Source organism: Myxocyprinus asiaticus, chromosome 24 (genome assembly GCF_019703515.2).
Source record: "Myxocyprinus asiaticus isolate MX2 ecotype Aquarium Trade chromosome 24, UBuf_Myxa_2, whole genome shotgun sequence".
Taxonomy (NCBI): domain Eukaryota; kingdom Metazoa; phylum Chordata; class Actinopteri; order Cypriniformes; family Catostomidae; genus Myxocyprinus; species Myxocyprinus asiaticus.
Genome location: NC_059367.1, coordinates 11736116 through 11759905, shown reverse-complemented (window position 1 = coordinate 11759905; position 23790 = coordinate 11736116). Strand labels below are relative to the sequence as shown.

The 23790-nt window shown below is 38.0% G+C and overlaps 1 protein-coding gene across 1 annotated transcript in view; it reads left to right on the top strand.

Moving 5' to 3' along the window:
- bcar3 (BCAR3 adaptor protein, NSP family member) overlaps positions 1-23790 on the top strand; it is a 130407-nt gene that overhangs the window by 13802 nt on the left and 92815 nt on the right. Inside the window, exons 2-3 of the mRNA XM_051652771.1 lie at positions 14055-14193; positions 21106-21220. Coding sequence (XP_051508731.1) covers positions 14104-14193; positions 21106-21220 — 205 coding nt within the window. The 5' untranslated portion in view covers positions 14055-14103. The remainder of the gene's footprint in view (positions 1-14054; positions 14194-21105; positions 21221-23790) is intronic.

Genomic DNA, 23790 nt, shown 5'->3' with positions numbered 1-23790 from the left:
ACCTGGTCACTTAAATGCGTTTCCTGTGACCCCTTGGGTTCGGATTTTGAGGGGAGGGTCTCTGTTTCATGACGACATACATCAATCGCTATGTTAGTGTGTTACTGCATGATAATAAAGTGCAACAAAGTAAGTAAAGACAAAGAAGGCACGAAAAACAACAACTCTTGTTTTAGCGCAGTGGTTGATTGACAGGTGAGAGGCGGTGCTTCACTGCTGCCAGGACACATTCAGGATGGATTAGCATTTACACCTCAAATGCGATGCGGTCACATGCATTTTTGACCACATTTGCATGTAGTTTTTGTGATCAGATCACAAAACGGTTTAGACCTGTAATTTAGGGCTGATAACATGTGATCGGATCACCTGAAACACATCTTAATACAGGGTGGAAACGGGGCCTTTGTCTGTTGTTCACAGCATTTATTCATTGCACAAAGCCAAGTGCATTGGACCTAATGGCTCGACTCTAAATGACAAGCTGTGTATTGGACCTAATGGCTTGAATATCATTAAAACCGAATCAACTTCCTGCTGTTTAAAGAGAAAAAGGCATTTGTTTGCTTTAAGTGCTGCAAGGACGGTCAGCCTTCTCTTGTCAGACAAACAGCCTGTCTTCAGAGGTATAAACCCATCCATACATCTCTCTATGTGGTCATGGGGGCATTGACATTCACGACAGGAATAAATCGCCCTGCAATTGTACAAGCTACTCCTCTGATTGCTTCACCCCAGGGATGGGTTTTATACCAGCTGCGAGCGCAGCTGGGCCTGCGAGCCATATTAGATTAACTGCAACTTTTTTGCTGTATTGCCCCAGCAGTGTTTTATGAGCCATGTTGCACCACTTCCACAGCTGCTTTTATTGCCTATTGTTTGAGATTGGATCAGGGCTGACTGCTGGGAAAACAGGGGCGTTAGGATCTCCCTGACTGGTGTACACTCACAGTTGCAAAATTAAGTACTGCAGGGTTCACAGAAAGGAGATTCAAGGGGAAAGACCACAGATGAGTCTAGTAGTGAAACTGTCTGATTTCATCATCTAAGTATTGGTAACACTTCACAATAAGCGTACTGCATCACTTTAAGCGCTAGTTATTACATTGATTGGTCAATCGTGCCATCAAGTGGACTGGTATTTCTGAATAATGACTGCACATCTGGGGATAAAGTGATGTTTCACTGGTCATTTGGGTTGTGCGAGTCATCTTTCCTTCTTCTTTTATCATTCTGCAATCATTACAAGTAAGCGAATAAAAATAATTTCAACTCAAATCAATATTTCATGTGCATTTATCTATTTATTTGGTAAGTAGTCTTGTAGTAAGTGAGATAAGCAGTAGTCAGGCAGTCATTTTCACAATATAAACACAGAAGCATAGGTGGAGTTCAGCTGTTTCTGGAGATTCTGCTGTCTCTTTCTTCTCACATAATAACAAAATTTCAACTTAAATTATTATTTCATGTCAATTTAATTATTTATTTGGTAAGTAGTTGTGTAATAAGTGGAAAAATCTAATCAGCCAATCTTAGTTAATGTTAATATCAGTAAAGGCTACTAATAACGTTTTAAAATTAAAAGTATACATGGTATATAACAGTAGTTAATGCATTATGAACTAACATTAATTAACACTGAACAATAGTATACTGTATTTATAAATTAACATGAACCAAGATTAATAAATGCTGTATCATTGTAAGTTCATGATACCTTATGCATTAATGTTAACAAATAGACCAATTCCAATGTTTACAAACATTGCAGTGCATGCACAGTAAGTGGTGGCAGAAAACCCGCAAAATGTTGTGTTAGATTTGACAGATTAGACACCTAGCGCTAGCTAGCTCCTCTAAATATAACAGAATAAAATTTGCCTTCAGGTTCAAAGCTAGCTAGGTTTGGGAACACCATTGCTAGTAAAAATGCTAGTTATAATCATCGATTTAATGAAAGTATGACACAAATACAGAAAATACAGAAATATTCTTAGCTATACTATTATTATAATGATGTGAGTTAATAACATACCTGTAATTAAATGTTCTCTGAAAAGCCGTTAGTTGGAAATGATCTCCTCAGTCCAGTCAGCTCTGTTGATGGAATCCGATTTTCATTTTTGTCATTGCGATTTTGACAGCCAGAAGCACAGCACAACATTTAATTTAGATTAACCAGACAATTTAAAGGTAACAGCTAAATGTTTGAGCACTGTTGGGTCAGCTAACTACAGGTTTGGTTTACTATTCAAGCTGGTCTTTTTGCCACCACTTCCATCTGTGACATAGGCAGTGATGTTGCCAAAATATTGGTCTATAGAACTTAATCATTTGGTGCCATATTATAGGGTGTAAGGGAGTACATTTCCTCAGTGTAGGGGAGCAACAAACAGGAAATGTTCTTTATAATATTATTAGTTATGCTTGCTAAGGCGAACATCATTACACTGCGTGCACAATTATTAGGCAAATTGTATTCCTTGGGATTAATTTTATTGTTGAACAAACACAATGCTCACAATCCAAAATGTTATTGAACCTCAAACCTGAATGTTTAACAAAGGAAAAGTGAGTTTAGTCTTTCTCAGGGGAATATATAAGTGTGCACAATTATTAGGCAACTATTAGTGTGCACAATCCTTCTGGCCCATCAAGAGTCACTCTCATTTCATCTGTCCATAAAACCTTTGAAAAATCTGTCTTCAGGTATTTTTTTGCCCAATATTGATGCTTCAGCCTGTGAATCTTATTCAGTGGTGGTCGTGTTTTAGCCTTCTTGACCTTGGCCATGTCTCTGAGCACTTGACACCTTGTACTTCTGGACACTCCGTCACAATGAACGCGGCCTCATGGTACGCGGTTTCCTTCTTGCTTATACTCCCATACAGTTCCTTGAGTGCCTGGTCTGTGTCGGCTTGTGGTGGGATGTACACAGCTGTGATAATGACCACTGTGAATTCCCTCGGTAGCCAGAAAAGTCGACACAGAAGCATGAGAAATTCCAGATCAGGAGAGCAGAAAGACTTGATAAAATGTACGTTCCTCTGATCACACCAGGATTTATTGATCATAAAACATACACCACCACCTCTGCTTTTACCTGAGAGGTCTTTCACTCTGTCCGCTCAGTGCACATGGCTCAGTTCGATGGCTGAGTCTGGAATCTCCGCAGACATCCAAGTTTCTGTAAGGCAGATAATGCAGCAGTCCCTCGTCTCTCGTTGGAAAGAGATCCGTGCTCTCAGATCGCAGAGCTTGTTGTCCAGGGACTGAATATTTTCCAGTAGAATACTGGGTAGCGGGGGTCGATTTGTGCGACGTCTTAGTCTGATGAGAATGCCGGCTCTCCTTCCCCTTTTCCGGCTGCGTTTCCGTGGCCGGGCTGTCCAGACAAAGGGCTCCGCTGTCGTGTATTGAAGTATTTAAAGTCTGGTTTTCGGTGTGCTATTGCAGAAAAGTGTTTGTCTATCGTAGACAATAAGGCAGACAACATCCAAGACAAAAAACATAAGAATTGTAGACAAAACAAACAAAAACTGCAAGATTGGGTCAGAGCTCACAATGCAGCAGCCATACTCGGCGCCATCTTGAGCAAAAATGTTTGGGCCACTGAAAGGCACCCGAATGAAAAGCCATTACCTGACAGTACACTGTCAGAGACAAAGCTTTGGATATAGACCAATTAACTCTGTATGCTGAGAATTTAGAAAAGGAATTAATAATTCTGTGGAGGCAAGGCATAGATCTAGTGGGGTCAGAGATGAATAATAAAATATCATCTGCGTAAAGCAAAAGCTTATGCGCCATATCTCCCGCCATCACCCCTGTAAAATCATCCTCCTTTCTTATCGCGCTAATGGTTCCAGGGTAAGGCAGAACAATAATGGGGAAAGAGGGCAACCCTGCTGGGTGCCCCTATCCAGAGTAAAATAATCTAAAATTAATCAATTTTATTTTGTACCGCCACTACCGGGTGTATATAAAGTAATTTAAACCATCCAATAAAGGTATTCCTGAACCCACACATTTCCAAAATCTTAAAAAGAGAATCCCATTCTACCATATCAAATGCCTTTTCAGCATCAAGTGAGATGGCAGCAACCGGAGTCTGATCATTCGCCACTGACCACATGATATTTATGAAACGCCTAATGTTATCAGATGAGCTACGGCCGCGAATAAACCCCACCTGATCTATATGTATAAGAGATGTCGGCTAGCCAAAATTTTTGACAATATTTTAACGTCTAGCTGGATCAGGGAAATTGGACGGTAACTCTTACACTCGCTTGGGTCTTTGTCCTTTTTAAGAATCAGACTGATCCGGGCTTGTGTCATGGTTGGCGGAAGCTTTCCATTCTTTAATGATTCCGTATAAACTTCTAGCAAGAGAGGAGACAGTTCTGAAGATAAGATAAGATAAGCTCTAAACAATTCAGCGGCAAAGCCGTTGCCTGTAGGCAAGGCCTTAATTACCTCACCAAGCTCCTCCAAGTTTATCTCAGAATCAAGAGATTTTGTTTTGCTCAGCTGACAGTTTAGGAAGATATAATGGTTCCACAAAATTTCTAATATCCTCTTCAGTAGACGAAAATGTGTAACTAAAAAGATCAAGATAGAATTCTTTAAAAGCCTTATTAATATCAGTGGCCGAGGTAAATATTTCACCACTAGCAGATTTCACTGAGGGAATGGTAGAAAAAGATTCTCTCTGTCTTATATATCTAGCCAGAAGTTTTCCTGTTTTGTCCCCCGACTCAAAGTATGACTGTCTTGCCCTGAATAGCCAAAACTCCACCTTCCGCGACAAAATAGTGCTATATATGTATTTCAATCGGGTCAATTCTCTGAGGCCATTAGACGACATTCAGCGCTTCAGCTCTGCCTTGGCACTTTTAACATTCCCTTCCAATTCCACGAGTTCTTGTGCTTTATGTTTTTTGGTGAAAGTGGCATACTGTATAATCCGGCCCCTAAGAACTGCCTTAAGAGCCTCCCAAGCCACGCCCACAGAGGATACTGAGGACCAGTTGGTCTCCATATAGACACTGATTTCAGCCTTTAGCATTTGTTGGAAGTCAGGATTTTGCAAGAGGGATACATTAAGGTGCCAACTATATGATTTTCTTTTCTTCATATGTGGCAACACCTCTAAACACACCAGGGCGTGATCTGAGAATAAAATGTTTCCAATTGAGCAGTCAATGACAGATGAAATGAGGGACTTAGATATAAAAAAAATATATTCTAGAGTAAATCTTATGGACTGATGAAAAAAATGTCTAGTCCCTACCAGATGTGTTCAAAAGCCTCCAAATATCTGTAAGACCAAGACTTTTGCACATCCTGTGAAGCATCAATGTTGCTCTAGTGGGCTTGCACACTTTTGCTTCACTATGATCAAGGACTGAGTCCATCAAAAGATTAAAGTCTCCTCCCAATAATATATCATGAGTGGTGCCAGCAGCTGCAACATCCCTTCAAAATCTATTAAAAAGCCCTGATCATCGATGTTAGGTGCATAAATATTAGCCAAAATAAGACTTTGTCCCTGAATTTCAGCTAAAACAATAATGGCTCTTCCTAATTGTATCTTTACTCTGTTTGAAGTGTTTGAATTAGTAGATGTTTACTGATCAGTGTAATGACTCCCCTGCTCTTACTCGAGCCAGCACTATAAAAAAAATGCCCACCCCATATCTTTCCAAATTTTTCAGCTTCCTGCAGAGAAAGGTGTTTTTCTTGAAGAAACACTATATCATATTTCTTACGCTTAAGAAGAGAAATAACCTTCCTTCTTTTTATGGGGTGCCCCAATCCATTCACATTCCACATGGAGAGAGACAATCCACTCATATTAACATTTTACATTTTGACATATAAGAAAAAATAGATTGTGTGTCAAAGACAAGATTATAAAGACCACATTCCAATAATAATCAAACCCCGAACATCCCTTAGAAAAAAAAGAAAAAAAAAAGAAAAAAAAAGAAAATACATGCACATTAACCCAGCGCACGACAGCGCCAACTGGCGTCCATCCCTCCAAACTCAAACAGTCCATGTACGTCTACGAGAACCCGCGCGACAACTTTGCCATCGGATTGCTCAAGTCCGGTGTTTCTATACACATTTTGTGAGACAGAATTACACAGCAAAAGATAATCTATAAAATAAACTCCAGCCAATAGGCAAAATAAACACAAAGAACGTGTAGATTCATCCATAAAACTGTCCTGAAGTTGTGTTATTCTACAAAATAAACTCCAGCCGCTTGGCAGAACCAGCACAAAAAGAATGCGCAGATTCTTCAAACAGTCAAACAGATGTTCAGTGAGCCGGCCCACTCGGCTGCAACATGAGTGTAAGCAAATAACTTACTCCAATGACTTTGCCAGAAGTACTCCACAAAATAAACTCCAGCTGATATGCGGAACCAGCACAAAAAGAGCATGAAGAATCTTCAAACAGTCAAGCGAATGTTCAGTGAGCCAGTCCACCCGGCCGCAACATGAGTACCACAAACTCACTCCATTGACTTTATGAAGGACATCACTTGCTGTGGGCATGTGAATGTTTTACGGCCATCCTTAGCATCTATTCTCAATTTGGCCAGGAATATCAGTGCAAAAGCGAACTTCTGTTGATGTAAAAGTTTCTTGCATTCCTTGAATCGATCACGTTTCTCTGTTGTTGAGTTCGCAAAGTCTGGGAACAAGAAAATACTGTGATTCTTCCAAGAAAGCCTTCCTTTACTCCTCGCCTCATGGAACACAAGATCTTTATTGGATGATCTCAGAAATTTAGCCGGAATTGATCGGGGCCTGTCTCCCTCAGCGGATCGCCGAGCTGGAATCCTGTGAGCTCGCTCAATTTCCAGCTTATGGCCTGCTATATCGAGCAGACTCGGAAAGAGCCCGTCCAGGAATTCCACCATATTTTGTTCCTCCACTCCCTCCGGAACTCCCACAATACGGCGGTTATTCTGCCTGCTAGGTTTTTTATGTCCTCCAACTTTCTCCAAATCCACCTAGCAGATTAGCAGATAATTTCCTCTCCGATGACTCCAGATAATCGATCTGTTTCTCGACATCCCCCACTCTTGTGACCACATCAATAAATTTCACCTCCATGGCAGTGATCGATTGACATATCACAGCAAGATTCTCCAAGTCAGCAACGACCTCCATCTGCATTGCCGACATGTTTAACATCTCTCACTACATTTCCCGCATCTCTCCGACCAAATCAACTCCCTGGTCCGCAGCCTGCTCAGGGGTGTTAGCCTAAGCACGTAAGTGTCTTTTAATGTCTCCAGAACCCGAGGATTTTGAATTCTTTGAAATATTGTCCTCCTAGAACAGTTATGGAACAGAGTGTATCGAATCTCACCGGGATATGTCATTAAAAGGTATTAAAACTAGCAAAGTGCGCAGAGCTCGCCGTTCACACGTCCTCGCATGGTGTCACGTGACTCCCGTACAAAGATACCTTAAAATTTTGCTAAAACAAGATATCTTATGATAATTAAGATACCTAGCTTTTGGAACAGGCTTCGCTTCAGGAGCACGCCTATGATATCTTAAAATGCTGCCTCTGAAGAAAGCTCACTAGATTTTGGAACAGACCCAAAGTCTATAAATACACACTCTTTCTATCACTCTCTCCCTCTCACACACACATACAAACTAATAACTGTAATGGCCTCCTCGTTGGGTGTTCTTGATTATGAATGATTAGTCATATCTTGCCAAGATCTGAAAGAACATTGTGCTGCCTCATCTAATTTGTAATCTTTCAGTTCCTCTGCATTTTTGGTGGTCATTTGTTTGTGTTGGAATTCATGCTGTTGAAATGAAGAGATGCATCTTTCTGACCTGTGTACTAACTGCCCACAGACATTATGTCTTATGGAAGAGAAACTTCAGCTGCTGTGACAGATAACACTTCACACTTTTGTTATAGGAATGGAGTAGAAATGTTTCCCTCTTATAAATGACCTATTAAACTGAGAGAAGCTGGTTCATATAGTAATTAAAGCATATGCCAACACCATAAATCCATAGTGTGGTTTCACAGTCAGTTAGAGAAAGCATTTCCAGATTCATGCACACAAACATCTAAACATGCCATATGCATATACGCACATGTGCTCCACCCAACACACATAGGACACGTACACACTGCAGCTAAATTTGGTTGTCAGTTCACATTTTAGTGCTTAATCCTTTTCTGTACAGAGGTATGTGTCTTCATTTATTCATATATTCATTTATTCATATATTCATTTATTCATAAATTCCAGTCTGTCTTCTCCTCTCTCTTCATCAGCCCTGTTGGTCATTCACTTGTCAGAGTAAAAAAGTTACTTTTAACATTTAAGATAAGTTTCATGCTCAAGTAACATGTCAAAAGTTTATGTTGAATATTTTTCTAAAATTATGACCGATGCCCAACCTAATAAGAATATGAACTTTCTAATAAGTGACACAGGCCTAGGCTATCACAAATATAGCCGGTTATTTTTTTGTTATTGACGTCTTAATCAGTCTGCTTGTCTGGTTGGGCAATTAAAATTCTCTTTCACTTGCCCCTTCAAAAATCCACTTGTCCTGGACAAGCGTTAATGTCGAGCCCTGTAAGCCATCAAGGAAATGAAGCAAAAGTGGTTACCTGTGTTGGACTTGCTCCTCAGATGCTGAAAATAAGTATGTTGTCTTAGCTGCTGGTAATAACGTTAACGTTAGATACTAGACCTTTTTCACAGACATTGATGGCGTGCTTCTGCCTTATTTAGCAGCGTAAATCTAGCAAACTTTTTTATATGATCATTTAAAAAAAATATTGAGTGTAAGTTTATAACATTATTATTTGTGTTATATTACCCTGGAATTAGTTTTAAAAACTGAATTACCACAGCTGCGAGGGGGTTTCTATTACAGCTGCTGAGTGACAGTAAATTTGGCATCTTCTCCCTTTTGACTGTCTTAATCCACCGCTCTCTATTTTTTTCCTCTTCTGGAAAGTCATTCAAATGTAATAGTGGACATTTTCTTTTGCTCTTGGAGTAAATAGATAAGTAAAAATAATATTTGCTGGGGTCTCCCATTCACTCCCATTCACCGCTGTCAAAGTTTACCCTGAAAACGTTTACTACCCCATACCAAAACCCGGAGTGTGAAAAAGGTCTATTGGTTCCAGTGCGTGTGTGTGAGCATGCATGCATGACTGACTGGGAGTGAGAGATGCTTTGCTGAAGCAAACATAATCTTTTATGTTATTATGAGAAGTAAAAAAATATTTTCGGTTCATTATGAAACTGTGGCGGGACAAATTAGGGTGGCTTCCACAGTCTAGATAATTAATGGGAAACATTGTGTCACTTAAATATATTAAGAACTATATAAGGAAACAACCTGTGATGTGGTTTGGACAACATGTTTATCTAACTTGTCACCAGTCTAACAGAAGTTTACTTAAATGTGAAATGTAACATTTTATCCATTTAAGTATTTGTGAACAGTGAACTATTAAAATGGGTATTGGTCATCTAAGCAGTTTTATTATTGTTTTAAACTGGTTGTCAAACTGTGGTATGCGACATGACTACAAAAAGCGCTGGCACTGGCATGGCCATGCTGATCAGAGTTAATGCTCCACAATTTTATTATTTTTATTTTATAAAAAGAGCAGCAAAAACTGAGAGGGTCAACAAAATCACTGAGATACTATTCTGCTTGTCCTTAAACTTAGCATTCATAAAGTCAAAATTAATTACAGTAATAGATATATTATTTTAAAAATAGCATTATTCTGATTACAATACAGACACAATCCTTAAATTTTCTCGTTAATTTTTTCAGCACTGAACAAATATAAACTGTTCCATCATTTTGAGTCACTTTGACCCAGAAAAACATCTTGAGTTTTATGCACTAAAAAGGAAAGTGATTGAAATGGATTATATCAGCCAACATTTAAATTAGTATAACTCTGCAATGGTTTGGAGGGGAAAGTAACTGTTACATTAACTAGGTTTTTGCGACAAAAGGTGTAGCGCATCAAAAAGTTTATCGATATAGCTGGTGAAAATGCAAATTAGCGCTAAAATTTCACAAGTGTCGTCATAATATTTTTCAGTTTAACTCTAGCGCATAAACTCTATGTCGACACTTCAAATGTAGCGAAAAACTGGTTTGGAAACACTTTTTGTCGAGAAAATTGGCATTAGCGCTAAAATATAGTGTCACATGACAGAATTTACCCCAATCGTTAGCCTGTGTTAATCATGATGACAAGATATACATCCTTGAAAGCCGATTTATTGTACGTGAAGCATTACTCACACTGTTATGGATTGATCTTAACGGCATACTTGCACAGATCCGATGCTGCAAACACATCTGCGTCATGACACTTCCAGGAGTGCCAACACAAATATCTCATATCATGCACCTGTCATCGACAAGTGCACAGAGAAAAAAATTAATGGTCACTCTGTGTGATTAATGTAATCACGGTAGCCATCCGTTTATTCATTAAAGTTGCTTTTCCACACCGTTCAAAATAATAGACGGCAGTCACGGAATTAGCCCACAATACAAAAAACATATCATTTCTGTGCACAAAGATGTTTTAAATTAAAAATAAATACACAATACTAGGAGAAAAACTTCAGAGGGTTTTTTGGAACACTAACATATAGCCCAATTTTATAAAATTACTGTTTAGCTTACTTTTGAAAAAATGGCAGCAAAATTCCCTGTATTAAATTAAATAAATTACCAAAAGAAAAAATAATACTGTTAGGCCTATATAACTGCCTTTTCTTCACACAAACTTAAATTAGCCTTACCCTGTTTTGTAGACGAAAAAAGTCTGCTGAATGACATTCTCAGAATGTTCTACACCTTTTTCAAGACTATAAACTATCAGAACTATTTATCCAATGCTGAGTTCACTTTTAGAAAACTAGCTTTTGAACATTTTAAAACTTTTAAATATTTGAAATCTAACCCTCTTTACTTCAGATCACATTTGCTGAGCTTCTTCAGAAAATATAAATTGCATTATGACGCTAAATTTAATTTTAGAAGACAATCAATTTCAGTTGGTCATTAAAAGTTGCTGGACAAATATGCAGGACATAATGCAGTTGTGATGGCAATGCTTTAGATTAGATTATTGTTCAAAATAGCCTACTGAAAATCAGGAATGCATCATATATGTAAACCCTGATATTACACTGCATCCATTTTTCTTTCATAGCTGTGCACACAGCATATACACATCAATGGATGGTCCTTATACTAAGACTGAAAGTTTCCCCCACTTCTTGGTGCAGGTTGCCAGCTTGAACAGGGCCATGATGATTCGCTTTCGGGTCGGAACCGATGGCAACCTGCAATAGGCACAACATCAGGATCAATATTACAGTCCTATCAGAAGGGGTGGGAAATAGGGACATCTGGGAGGTGAAAGGTACACAATTAGCGATAAACACACATTTCTGATGGAAACGGCTTAAGGGCAGATTTCTTTTGCGATAAACCAAAACTTATGCAACAAAGTGTTTTTTTAAGCATGACGTCCTCACACACACCATTGTTGGTGATAAAAGGCCAATTGAATGGAAACAAGCAGAAGAGCAAATTTCGCAAAAAATTTTTTTTACACATTTTCACTTTGTCGATAACAAAACAGCACAAAAAGTGGATGGAAACTAGGTTATTGTTAGAAAGCTAAACTTTCCTATTTTACTTTATTGCTTTAAACTAAAAAAATAAAAAAAATAAAAAAAAAAATAATTCTGGGTCAAAGTGACTGAAAATTAAGGACTAAAAATGAAATGTTTTTCATTTAGAATTTAAAAATGTTATTTTTTTGTTCTGGTTCAGAAGTTCCGCAGCCTCCTTTCCAAATGGTAACCAGTTAGAATGAAATAAAAGAATGGTTAATAACATTCTTTTTAAAATGACAGTACTCTATGCTAAGGGGTGGGCGAAATACCAGTTGCAGTGTCGCCAGATCTCACAAGAGAAACAAGTAACCAGGTCTGGAAAAACAAGCCCAAAATAAGCCACTTGCCTCACCTATTTAAGCAAAAATTAGCAATCAAATTTTTTCCTTTGTGGTAGAGTAATCAGCATAGAAATCATAACAAGCATACAGTTAATTAACAGTTAAGTTTAATTTGAATTACAGATCTGCTTCTCAGTCAAAACCCGACAGCATCTGTATTAATGCATCATATCTAACAATAATTCAGTGAAGACTTGGAAACAACTGAGAAATGTACTTTTTTACCTTTAATAATGTTTTCCTTGTATCTGGATTAGCCATATATGTATACAGTATGTAGTAATTATACATAGGTGAAAAGGTCTTCATTCACATAATGCGACATCCACAATGGGCAATTAGGCATAGAAATGTGTGATGCAGTGTGATGAAGGGCAACATGAAGTGGTTTAGTTCCACAAATGTACTGTGATAAACCCTTTGGCCTTTTAGTTTCATGAAAAAAAAAAAAATATCGGAATGAAATTAACTGGGTATAACCAGTTTTCAATCCTAAACAATTGAAAATCACTTTGTTCTGGATTTTGGTTACATTCTGCTAACAATTCCGTTCATTTTTCGTTTTCGTTTTCATCCCTTAAACCGTTTTTAGTCCCTGCTCAAAATGATGGAACAGTTCACAGTTGTTCAATGCTGAACAAATTTGAGCGAACATTGTTGCAACTAGGTGGTATTTCTGATTTGACCAAGGTGGTAAAAGTTTGAGAGCCATTGTTTTATATTGTTTGTCACTTTAATATTAACAGCCTGTGAATTACTGCAGTAGTGTATTGTCTTCTGAATCAGTCATTTACTGTATATTCTAATATAGAAGTCCCCATGAAGTGCCTCGACGAGTGCAGTTAAATTTGGTGTTTTGGCATATTTCCTACTGAAACAGGAAGTGGGGGTGGAACATGTTGAACAACTCATCCCATTTAAAAAAATAGCCAATATGCTTTAGTTCACAGCCACACACACATAGCCCTTTCCACCACACTGCTCATGTAAGAGCCGCTTACCAGGAAAACTTGAGAATCAATCTCAACACCGGCCAGCTTTTCAAAGGCTTGAGAACCGAACGATGATCTAACTGACAACATTATTCCATAACCAGCCCACAAACGCATACAGCACATCATGGTATTTGGTTACGACAAGGCTGGAGCTTAGTGGTGTTTATTTATAAATAAACATCAGCAACTTTCCCAGCGTCGAGCTCTCATTCAGAAGTGATCATCCCTGTGCCCTATTCCCTTCGAAGACCCTCTACTGTGAGAGTTTCAGATGGCTGAAAGGTGATAACCCTGCTGAAAAAAACAGCTTAACCAGTATGCAATTTCCATGCTGGTCTAGGCTGGTTATGCTGGTTAGTGCTGGTTTGGTGCTGGTTTAGCTGGTGGACCAGAATAGCCATGCTTTTCACCAGCTAAACCTTGCTGGTGAAGCTGGTTGACTAGCATGGTCTTTTTTGATGACGCTGGGTAAGCTAGTTAAAAAGCCTAGTGGGGACACCAGCACATCAGCATTCCATGCTGGGGAACCAGCACCCAAATCACAACATAAGCTGGTGACAAGCAATTAAATGCTTTTCAGCAGGGAACAGTCAGTCAGAACTCAGTTTTTAAATGATTCTTATTGGAAATTCTGTTTGGAACGACCATACAGTATGGATTGTTCTCCCTTTGAAGTGCCCTGCTAAGGCATGATCAGCACCAGTTAGAACTCAGCCAGACATGCTGAACAGTTGTAGGGGGCAGCTGCCTTCTCGTTCTAAAAAGCATTTGATTGGACAAGGTTTCTCAGCCTCCATGTAACGTCATGGATGTTCCTGAGTCTTTTTAGCCGAAAGAGAGAGGCAGATTTTATATGCCTATATCTTCTGAAAATGAATTTTGTCAATGTTTAGAAGTACACTAGCATATAAATGACCTTTAGCTTATAAATATGAACTAAAACTTTAATGTTCATAACGCTTAATTTTTTTCCAGACTTCCATACAGAGGGATTTTGAGGCAACTTTTGGGGGAAGATTCCACCATGAAGCACCTGTCCATCTCGAAATGGCTAAGTCAGCTTGGGCTACCTCAATACTGCATGCTTTTTGACGAGGAATATGATGGAGTGGAGGTAAAGTTAGCACACACCGTGCATTTAGACACACATGCATATACATACACATTGGACTTGCCACAATATCTTAATTTTCACATCGGTGCGGTGTTCACGTTCAAACCGACTAACACAGGTTAGGTTGGACACTGTTGGTTGGACACTAAGTGGTACTATGGGGTAATTTTCATTAACAATAGCTTACACAATAATGCAAGGCAGCTTGATTTAAAACTTTTAACTTTATTTGTTATTTATTTTAACTAAAAAGTTAAATGAAACTGAAAAAAAATTAAGTGCAATTAAAATTTGTGTTTTTTCAACAGTTGTGAAGGGCAAAATCTCTTTAGCAACGAACCTACTTCATCCGTGCATTCTCTCCATCATGGGCTACCGGTTGGGTATTTCGTTGTCCGGGCAAATACATCACATATTGTGGGTTGTTGGGGGTTTAATGTTGGTGTTTTATTACCTTTCATCCCAGGACCCAGTTTAGCTGAAGGGTAATGACTTTGAATGTGTGTGAATAAATTTGTTTTTTTCCCTCCTAGGGCTGGGCGATATGCAAGAAATATATTCATGATATTTTTATAAAAAAAAAAAAAAAAATCTCACAATGTCCAATTACATCATCAACCCTCTTGCTGAGGGATCAGTGACTATTCTTGCTTTAGTGATTTTGCATTGAAATTTTAATTCATTTATTTAAAAAACAAAAAAACTTAAACCAAAGACATTTCTAAATTCAGATTGCATTTCAAACGAAACGAAAAAGCAATTAAAATAACGATGTGGTCAAAAAAATAAAATCATATATAACCACCTTTCCATTTACAGTCATGCAAGTATCCCTCTATGACAACAGGCAGAAAATTACTAATACAAATTAAGATTTAAAAACAATTATAAATGTAAACATAATAATTATAATGATGATAATAATCACTGAAATATAAATCATGGTTCAAGGTGAACGTGTTTTTGTATTATTTTACGATTTAATCACAGATGTATAGGCTATATATAAAGTAACACTCACAACAAACTGCTCTGTGGAAATAAAGTGAACTGAACTCAGAGCACCTCCTTAGCTGAGATGGTCTGAGGTCATTTGCAGCATTCTCATAGACAATACTATTCTTGCTAAATGTTTTCAGAAGACTGAAACAAAGAAAGAGTGAGAACCCTTTATATACGCGTGTTCCACGAGACTGCACGCCTCCGAACAAACAGCGCGTCAGACATGCACATAGACGGCTTTTCTGTCATCTGTTCTTAAAGATATAATAAAGTGTGTTTCTTCAATCGTGTGTCTGTGTGTCTAACAGCAGTTACCCACCATGCACATTATATTCGCTACCTGCAATTAAATGTCTTCTGTCAGTGCGAGTACTTTGCTGCCTGTGTAATTTGATTTGTTGGTAAAGAACATCCGTCTTTCAATGCGTTATGTAGGATCATTTATCATGGGTCGCAAACTCTTCATTAGGCAACTATTCTTAATTTAAGGATATTCTATTCGTTAGGCTATTGTATTGATATTGGAAGTTCCATTCATAATGTTTCCCTCTTTTACCCGGTATAAAATTTCACACCAGTGTTGTCCCTTGTACGGAGTAAAACCGGTAACACCGTACACCGTGGCAACCCTAATACACACTCAGGCATGCATCCAGTGCTGCATACCACACTACAGCATTTATATTGTACCATGCAATTACTCAAACACAATCATTTGAAATTGCATTATTATGATCATAAACAACTCATGGAGCTGTTAGTCAGAGTGAGCTTTGAAAGTGCCAGTCGTTTATAGAAAAAAAGTTACATTCAAACTCTGTGGTCAGACTGGGGAAAGCATGCTGAGATGCCACTCATACTGTAGCATCAAATTCTGCTGAATCCATCTGTTGGATGAACTTCCATCTAACTGAATTTAGAGCAGCTGATCTGACATTTGTATTTTCAGCCATGTGCTCCTCTCATGGCAGCACATTCTACCTGGAATGTAAGTACATCAAACAGCAGCAGTAAATAGGAGATTCTAAAAGTACTTTCCTGGCTTACAGATGCCAGTATGCACGCTTGCCTCTGATACCCATCTGACCTAGTGTTAAAACTCACCCCTAAAGCAACAATCAACAAAAGACCTTAATCACACCAATAATCCAAAACTTTCCACTTAGCTCTGTATTTACACAGAAACGTTTGCCAGCAGTGTCCCATAAGGTTTACCAGAAAGATCTGATCCAGGACTGAACAATTTAGAGCTTTTAAACAGTAGCACACTTCACACTTGCAGGCCACACACAAACACACACACACACACACACACACAACAGCACTTTACTGTTTACCTGGTTACCTAATTTGGTTATTCATTTCAAGAATTCATGCCATTCAAAGCGCAAAACATGTTTTATCAGAATTTTTTTGGTTACTACAATGATGGTACTACCATGGTATACTTTTGAGTACCTTGGAGTACCATGCAAATAATTCCATGGTATATGAATATGGCAATCATGTAGTACCATGGTATATATAAAAATACCAAGGTATTACTACCTGAAACCATGGTACAGCTGCATTTTTCTAAAGGTAATTTGCAATAAAAATTTACCACAAAGATGAGTTTCCATGCTTTCATTTAATATATATATATATATATATATATATATATATATATATATATATATATATATATATATATATTATTATTATTATTATTATTATTTTATTATTTATTTTTTTCAGAATTTTCTCTATTGTTCTAGTTATAAACTTTATAGTGATATCATACAGTATATAATAAAAAATCTCCAACACCACCTGTTTTGTCTTTCATAATCTACAAAAGACGATGAGCCCCAGGTGGCTTGTTTTCAATGTCCTATAAAGTAGTCCAGTTGCTCTCTGAAAGAATTTACTGTACGCTCCACAAATAACATTTATAAGACCAGTTGTCACTGCCATCTGCACAATTATTTACTTTACAGTTTAACCACCACACTGTTCTTTACAAGAACAAAGTTGCTAGAAAAAATAACACATAAGTCAACTTTCAGAATTAAATGACATTTACATTTTATGCATTTGGCAGATGCTTTTATCCAAAGCAATTTTTAGTGCATTCAAGATTTTTAATCAGTTATGTGTATTTTATAAACGTGTATTTCCAAGGAATCTAACCTATGACCTTGGCATTGCTTGCACCATGCTCTACCAGTTGAGCTACAGGAATGAATGAAAAGTGGTCAGAGATGACAGTAGTGTTGACACTGAAATGCACCATGATTGCACTGTGTGATGCACATTAATGCTGAATCATATTTCACCAATTCCAGCTCTCTAATGGACTGAAGGGAATAGCAGTGAAGCCTGAGTGAAGAAAAGCACTAATAAAATAGCCATTACCTTATCTATTACCACTTAAACCACTGATGAAAGGTAGAAAGACGTGTTTTCCCCTTAATTTGGAGCTCATTTGAGTGAATATCTCTGACTCATACACACACACACACACACACACACACACGTTTGTTTACAATATATGCATTGACGAAATGGTATTTATTTGGAGATAATTCTATTTGCTATCCCCTAACTCAACCTGTAAACCTAACCCTCACAAAAATCTTTTAATATCAGTAGATTTAAAGCAAAACACATTTTGGATGAATATAAACTTTTTTTAACTAGTCTGGACTGCTGAAAATGTCCTCACAAGTCATTTTCACTATAAGACTGAGGACAGAAAAAAATAAATAAATAAATAATTAAAAAAAATAATTGGCCCTCATGGTAACACCATGATATTTTGGACAGTGAGAATACCACAGCTTTAAATATCATGCTTTTTTGACATGTGCTTTGATAGTACCATGATATTTTTTGAAGTACCTTTTTTTAGGGAACCATGTAAATATCAAGGCATATGAACATGGTAGTCAATAAATCAAAACACCTACACATATCATCATCTGTTACCATCACTGTGCCGTAGCGATTGTTTAAAAGACCAGTCTGCAGGTAATGCTTAGATCATGGGTTTTTGCATGAGAATCTGTGGGCACACATATAAACAACAAAGCACCCATCTGTATGATGCTGGCATAAAATCAACAATAGATCAACAAACCCACTACCAAAACAACAAAGTAGCACATCAAGTGAAGTTTCTGAATAGCTGCTTAGTGAGATGTTTTTGAAGTCTCAGCATAAGAGATTGATACCCCACATGGTAAATAAAGAGTTTGATGGTGCAGAAACTGCATCTGATATTTGTCATGTCTTGTTAATTCAGCTGTGGTATCCAAATAGTGAAGGCAGATGAACAATGGGCCCTTAGCAGCATTTTGTTTCTATCTCTTTCACTCACTTTCCCATACCTTTTTGGCCCTCTGTCTTTCACTAGCTTTTTTTGTGTCTGCCTTTCTCTCTACACTCTCTCTTTTTCCTCTAACTAACCTGTAAAAACAGAGACAGCGCATGGGAAAGAGTGCTCGCTGCTGATGTAGGAGATTCTAGGTTCAATCTATTGGATGAGACCGTTGGAGCTGATGAGATAAGACACACAAAGAGAGCAATGCAGCATTCATCTGTTTCTCCAGCGTTAGATCAACACTGTCCACCTCACTGCACCAATTCAATGCAACATCACCTGCAAACACAACATTTCACACGGATCCTCATTTTTATGCTTAACAAATATATTGGTAAAAGTCTAGAATAATTAGGAGGACTAGCACTTAAGTCACTTACATAGACATTATCATGAAAATAAAAACTGTATTCAAGTTCTCATACTTCTACTATAATGCAACTAAAAGTACTTCAACTTAAGAGAAATGTGCTGCTATTTGCTAGTAGTGGGAACTGTCCATTGTTGCCAAAGATTTGCTGAAGGCTCACCACTGCTGGTGTAAAGCTTCACGCAACCATTTTTAGCAACCAAAAATTAATGGTAAGTTTGCTGCAAATTAATAGTTGCAAGGGAATGTGAAAGCATATACGTACTATGAAGTATGTAGTAAAACAGTATGCTAGTACTGGGACATACTACCACATCATAAAATTACATCTTGATAACACAGCCTCTTGTCTTGTCATGTGCTGTTTGTGTTTGAAATCTTTGTAACTGTAAGCTTTAGCATGTAGCTCAATTAAATACCTTAAATCCCCCCCCACACACACCTGCACAGAATTTTTTTTATATCAAAATATTAATAACTACAGTCTTGACCAACACAAAATACTTATCGTTTTAAAGCTTAGAAGCTGTACTTTACAATATATGTAGGCATAATGACCAAAACTGAACAAGTGCTTTGAAATTTGCGGACAAATCAGAAGTGTTCTGTTTTGATCATTTATTAATAATTGTGCACTGTACATGTAAATGTCAAACTGATCAAATAGTCATGTGTCATATGTTGTTGGAAAGCTCTCAAAGAGTGGAATGCAACCAGCTCATCTTATTCACAGACAAAAGTATAACCAGTATATGTACTGTATATGTTTTATAAGTATATGGCATACATTTTACATATATGAATCATATAATTATATGCACTTTTCTGACACTACACTCAAAGAGCTTCCAGTTCAATGTTGGGGATTATTAGGAGGCCATGACTGATAAGGCACAATGGGGTGAATTTGGCCAGGACACCGGGGTCTCATCTGAAGGATGGTGCTTTCTTACAGTATAGTGTCCTGTACTGTCCTCACTAACACCTCTTTCAGCAGCAACCTTAGATTTCCCGAGGAGGTCTCCAATCCAGGTACTGACCAGGCACAATCCTGCTTAGCTTTAGTAGGTAACCAGTCTAGAGCTCCAGGTTTATAATAAAATATCATAAACCATTACTTAGTGGAGGGGATTCCCATTAACATGAGCCCACACACACACAACGTAATCGGATGCAGAGATCATTAGATAATCCACACATAATGTGCTATCTGGCTAAAAACACATTAGCTTTCCTGGATCAGATGACTTCATCGGAAATGATGTAGTATGTTGTCCAGCCCATGGAATGATATACCAGTCATATTAGGATTCCGATTGTTGCAACCAGAGGTGGAAGTCATCCAAAAAGAGGATTGTTCACTCTAATTACATGGAAATTTTAATTAACAGGAAATCTTTAAAAATACCCTCAGAGCTTATTAAATAAAGCTAGTGATTTCATACATTTAAAAACACCTCACATTTATCACTATTAAACTTCAATTGAAAAAGTCAATAGGCAATAAAATATAGTCAAAAAATATATAGTCAATAACTGGCATAAAACATTTCCTCAGTCATAGCAATTAGGTATTGTGGGCATAGATCCATACTTTGCAAAATCTACAGAAATACTAAATTATCCGGACACACGAGTCCTTATATCGCATAGTATTTAGGATGAATAGTATGCAAACCGGGTTGCAGCCACAGAAATCTAAGTCACCTAATTTTTGTTGCTTTGACAAAATATGGGCTGTCCCAGAATTCCCAATTTGCAGTGGCAGTGCGTGTTTGTTACTGTTTATTTAGTGAAGAATGCTTTGGCATGCGTGCTGTAAATGCTAAACAGCAAAAAATAGCACACAACCTTCAATTAAACGGCTCTTGTTTTGTCTTGCCAGGAACAATGAAAGCAGAGATGGCGTTTTAAACACAAGCCATGTGTTTTTGTTCTGACAGAAGCAGAAAGAATGTACTGTATTGTTATGAAAGCAACACAGGGCCAGACTTTTAGGAGTGGCGAGAAACGGGCCATAATGACACACTTCTAGCTTTAACTGTATACTTTACTAATGTTTGTGTGTGTGTGTGTGTGTGTGAATGCTAGATAGCCATTAGTTCTGGTCATTTTCATTCTCACAACAAACACCAATCCATCCCATCTCTGTGTTTTTGTCTTTCTGTCTCTCTAGGACTTGTTGCACCTCACAGAGATAGACTTGTTGGGTTTGGGGATCCAAAGTCGTCTCCATCGCATCCACATTCTCTCCAGTATCCAAGTGCTCAGAGAGCGTGACACAAAGAGAGGTCGGTCCTGATCAGATTTTATTTTTGGGTGAACTACCCCTTTAAAGTCTCTTTCTCTCTCTCTCCATGCACACACCTCCCCATAAACCACAGTGGTGTAAAAGCAGAAGCAGGGGCTTATCTCTTTGTGGATGTTTTTTCTAGGTGGGCTGAGTCTGCTTTTTCTATTCTGTTGTCTCTGAAGCTCTGCTTGCACTGATTTCTGACTGTCCATGTGTAGAGCCCTACACTAAAGAGCTTCATTAATCACAGTAAGCCTATGTAGGGTGGGAGAGAAGTTCAGGCCAGGGCTGAAGGCATTGCTCTTTAGTACGCTTGGGAAAACATACATATGGGGTCAAATCAACAGGGATTAGTTCACATAACAAATCCCTGGAGTGTTGAGCAGATCTCCCTGTGGAGGATTGTGTATGTCTGTGTGCATTTGTTGGTGGTGTGTACATATAAGCTCGATGCCAGCTCAGCTCAGTGTCAAAGTTTTCTGAGACAAACATAATTAGATGCTATCCCGAAGATTTGAGGAGTCGTCTTTAAGCCTTGAAAGCGATACGTGTCTCTTCGTCTTGCAGGAATTACAGAGATACCGGCTCATCAGAGAACATGCCGGAAAAACACAGACACGTTTACTGTCAACACAGATAGAGATTTATGACTGAGCTTGCTTCCGCGCTCACACATACATATACTGTACATGCACTCACACACAAAGACATACTTCCGTTGGGCCAGTTATCCACCCCTACAGTTTGGTCAAACACACACCCACACACACACACACACAAACACACCCAGACATTTGAAACAATATTACTGAGTAGCTCTGATGGATGCAATGGTTTTTATAGGAAGATATGGTACTTACTATACCCTAAACCTCACAGAAAGCTATGGACATTATTTACACTATATGGCCAAAAGTTTGTGGACACCATATGTGCTTGATGAACATTTGATTACAAAACCTTAGGCATCAGTTTCCCCCTTTGCTGTAATAACAGCTTCCACTCTTTTGGGAAGGCTTTCCACTATACTGTATGTAGTAACATGGCTGCAGGGATTTGCTCTCATTCAGACACAAGGCTATCAGTGAGGTCAGGAACTGATGATGGTCGATGGGGCCTGACTTACAGTTGCTGTTCCAGTTCACCCCAAAAGTGATCAGTGGGGTTCAGGTCTGGGCTTTGTGCAGGCCAGTCAATTTCTTCCACGCCTGACACAGTAAACCATTTCTTTATGGACCTCACTTTGTTCACAAGGGCATTGTCATGTTGGAACAGAAAAGGGCTATCCCCAAACAGTTGCCACAAATTTGGAAGCACACAAAGCCCAAGCCATTACATAAAGAAACATTAAGATTTTTCTTTACTGGATTTAATGGAGTAACCAAATTCGTTAATTAGAAGGGGGTGTCCACAAACTTTTGGCCATATAGTGTAGTTTGAAGAAAAACATGATTTGGCCAATTTATGAGCATTTCAAATAGTGAGGACCACTTAAAATGTATTTATTAATGTATTTGTGAGGGCTTTTTAAAAAATGCTGTACACTAACCATAATCTTAAAGAAAACTTTTTGCATTTTTAGAATTTTTTTAAAACATTATTTTCTTTATATTTTAATCAATTTTCCAATTTAGGATGTCACCGAATATCCCCAAATGGAGGTTTATATCCAATTAAGTTCACTTTTGAGGACAGTTTTGTCAAACAAGTAAGTACACAAACAAACATTTGTATTTCTATCATGATGAGGACTTTACATTTACTATTGTCTTAATACTGAGCTAATTATATTTTATATCCCCTACCCTGAAACCTAAGCCTTGCAGAAACCTATCTGCATTTTTACATTTTCATTAAAGGAATATAAAGTAATAAAGGAATGCTCCAGGTTTATTACAATTTAAGCTCAATCGACAGCATCAGTGGCATGTTGATTACCACAAAGATAATTTCGACTCATCCCTCTTTTATTTAAATAAGAGCAAAAATCGTGATCGCATAGGCACTTACAATAGAAGTGATTTGGGCCAGTCCATAAACATTAAAATAAACACTGTTTCATAAGTATAGCCACACGACATAAACATTATAAATGTTAGCAGGATTTTAGTGTGATAAAATGGCTTAGTAATATTATCTGTGTAAAGTTACATACAATATTACAACTTCATTGTCATGACAATGTAATGCTGGTAAACCCTGTAATCTGGTGAACACCATAATGCCTTAAATCCTAAAAAAAATAAAATCATGTTAACATGTACATATAATGTTTAAATCTTACTTTGTTTACTTTTGAAACAGTGTGTTTCTTAATATTTATGGACTAGTCCCTGGACATTTGGTCCCCACAATGTAGGCAAAACCTGACTACACAAAAACACACACAAACCCACTTAAGCCCTACATAGAGGAGGAGCAGTTACACGTGTGGAGCTGCCAGGCAATTACAAACTCTATTGCCCATCCTGCAATCCCGACAGTCAGTCAGCATTGCTGTGGGGGCACCCCTCCACTGTGTGTAATTAAGCCTTAAAACAGCATGTCAGGACACACACACACACAAAG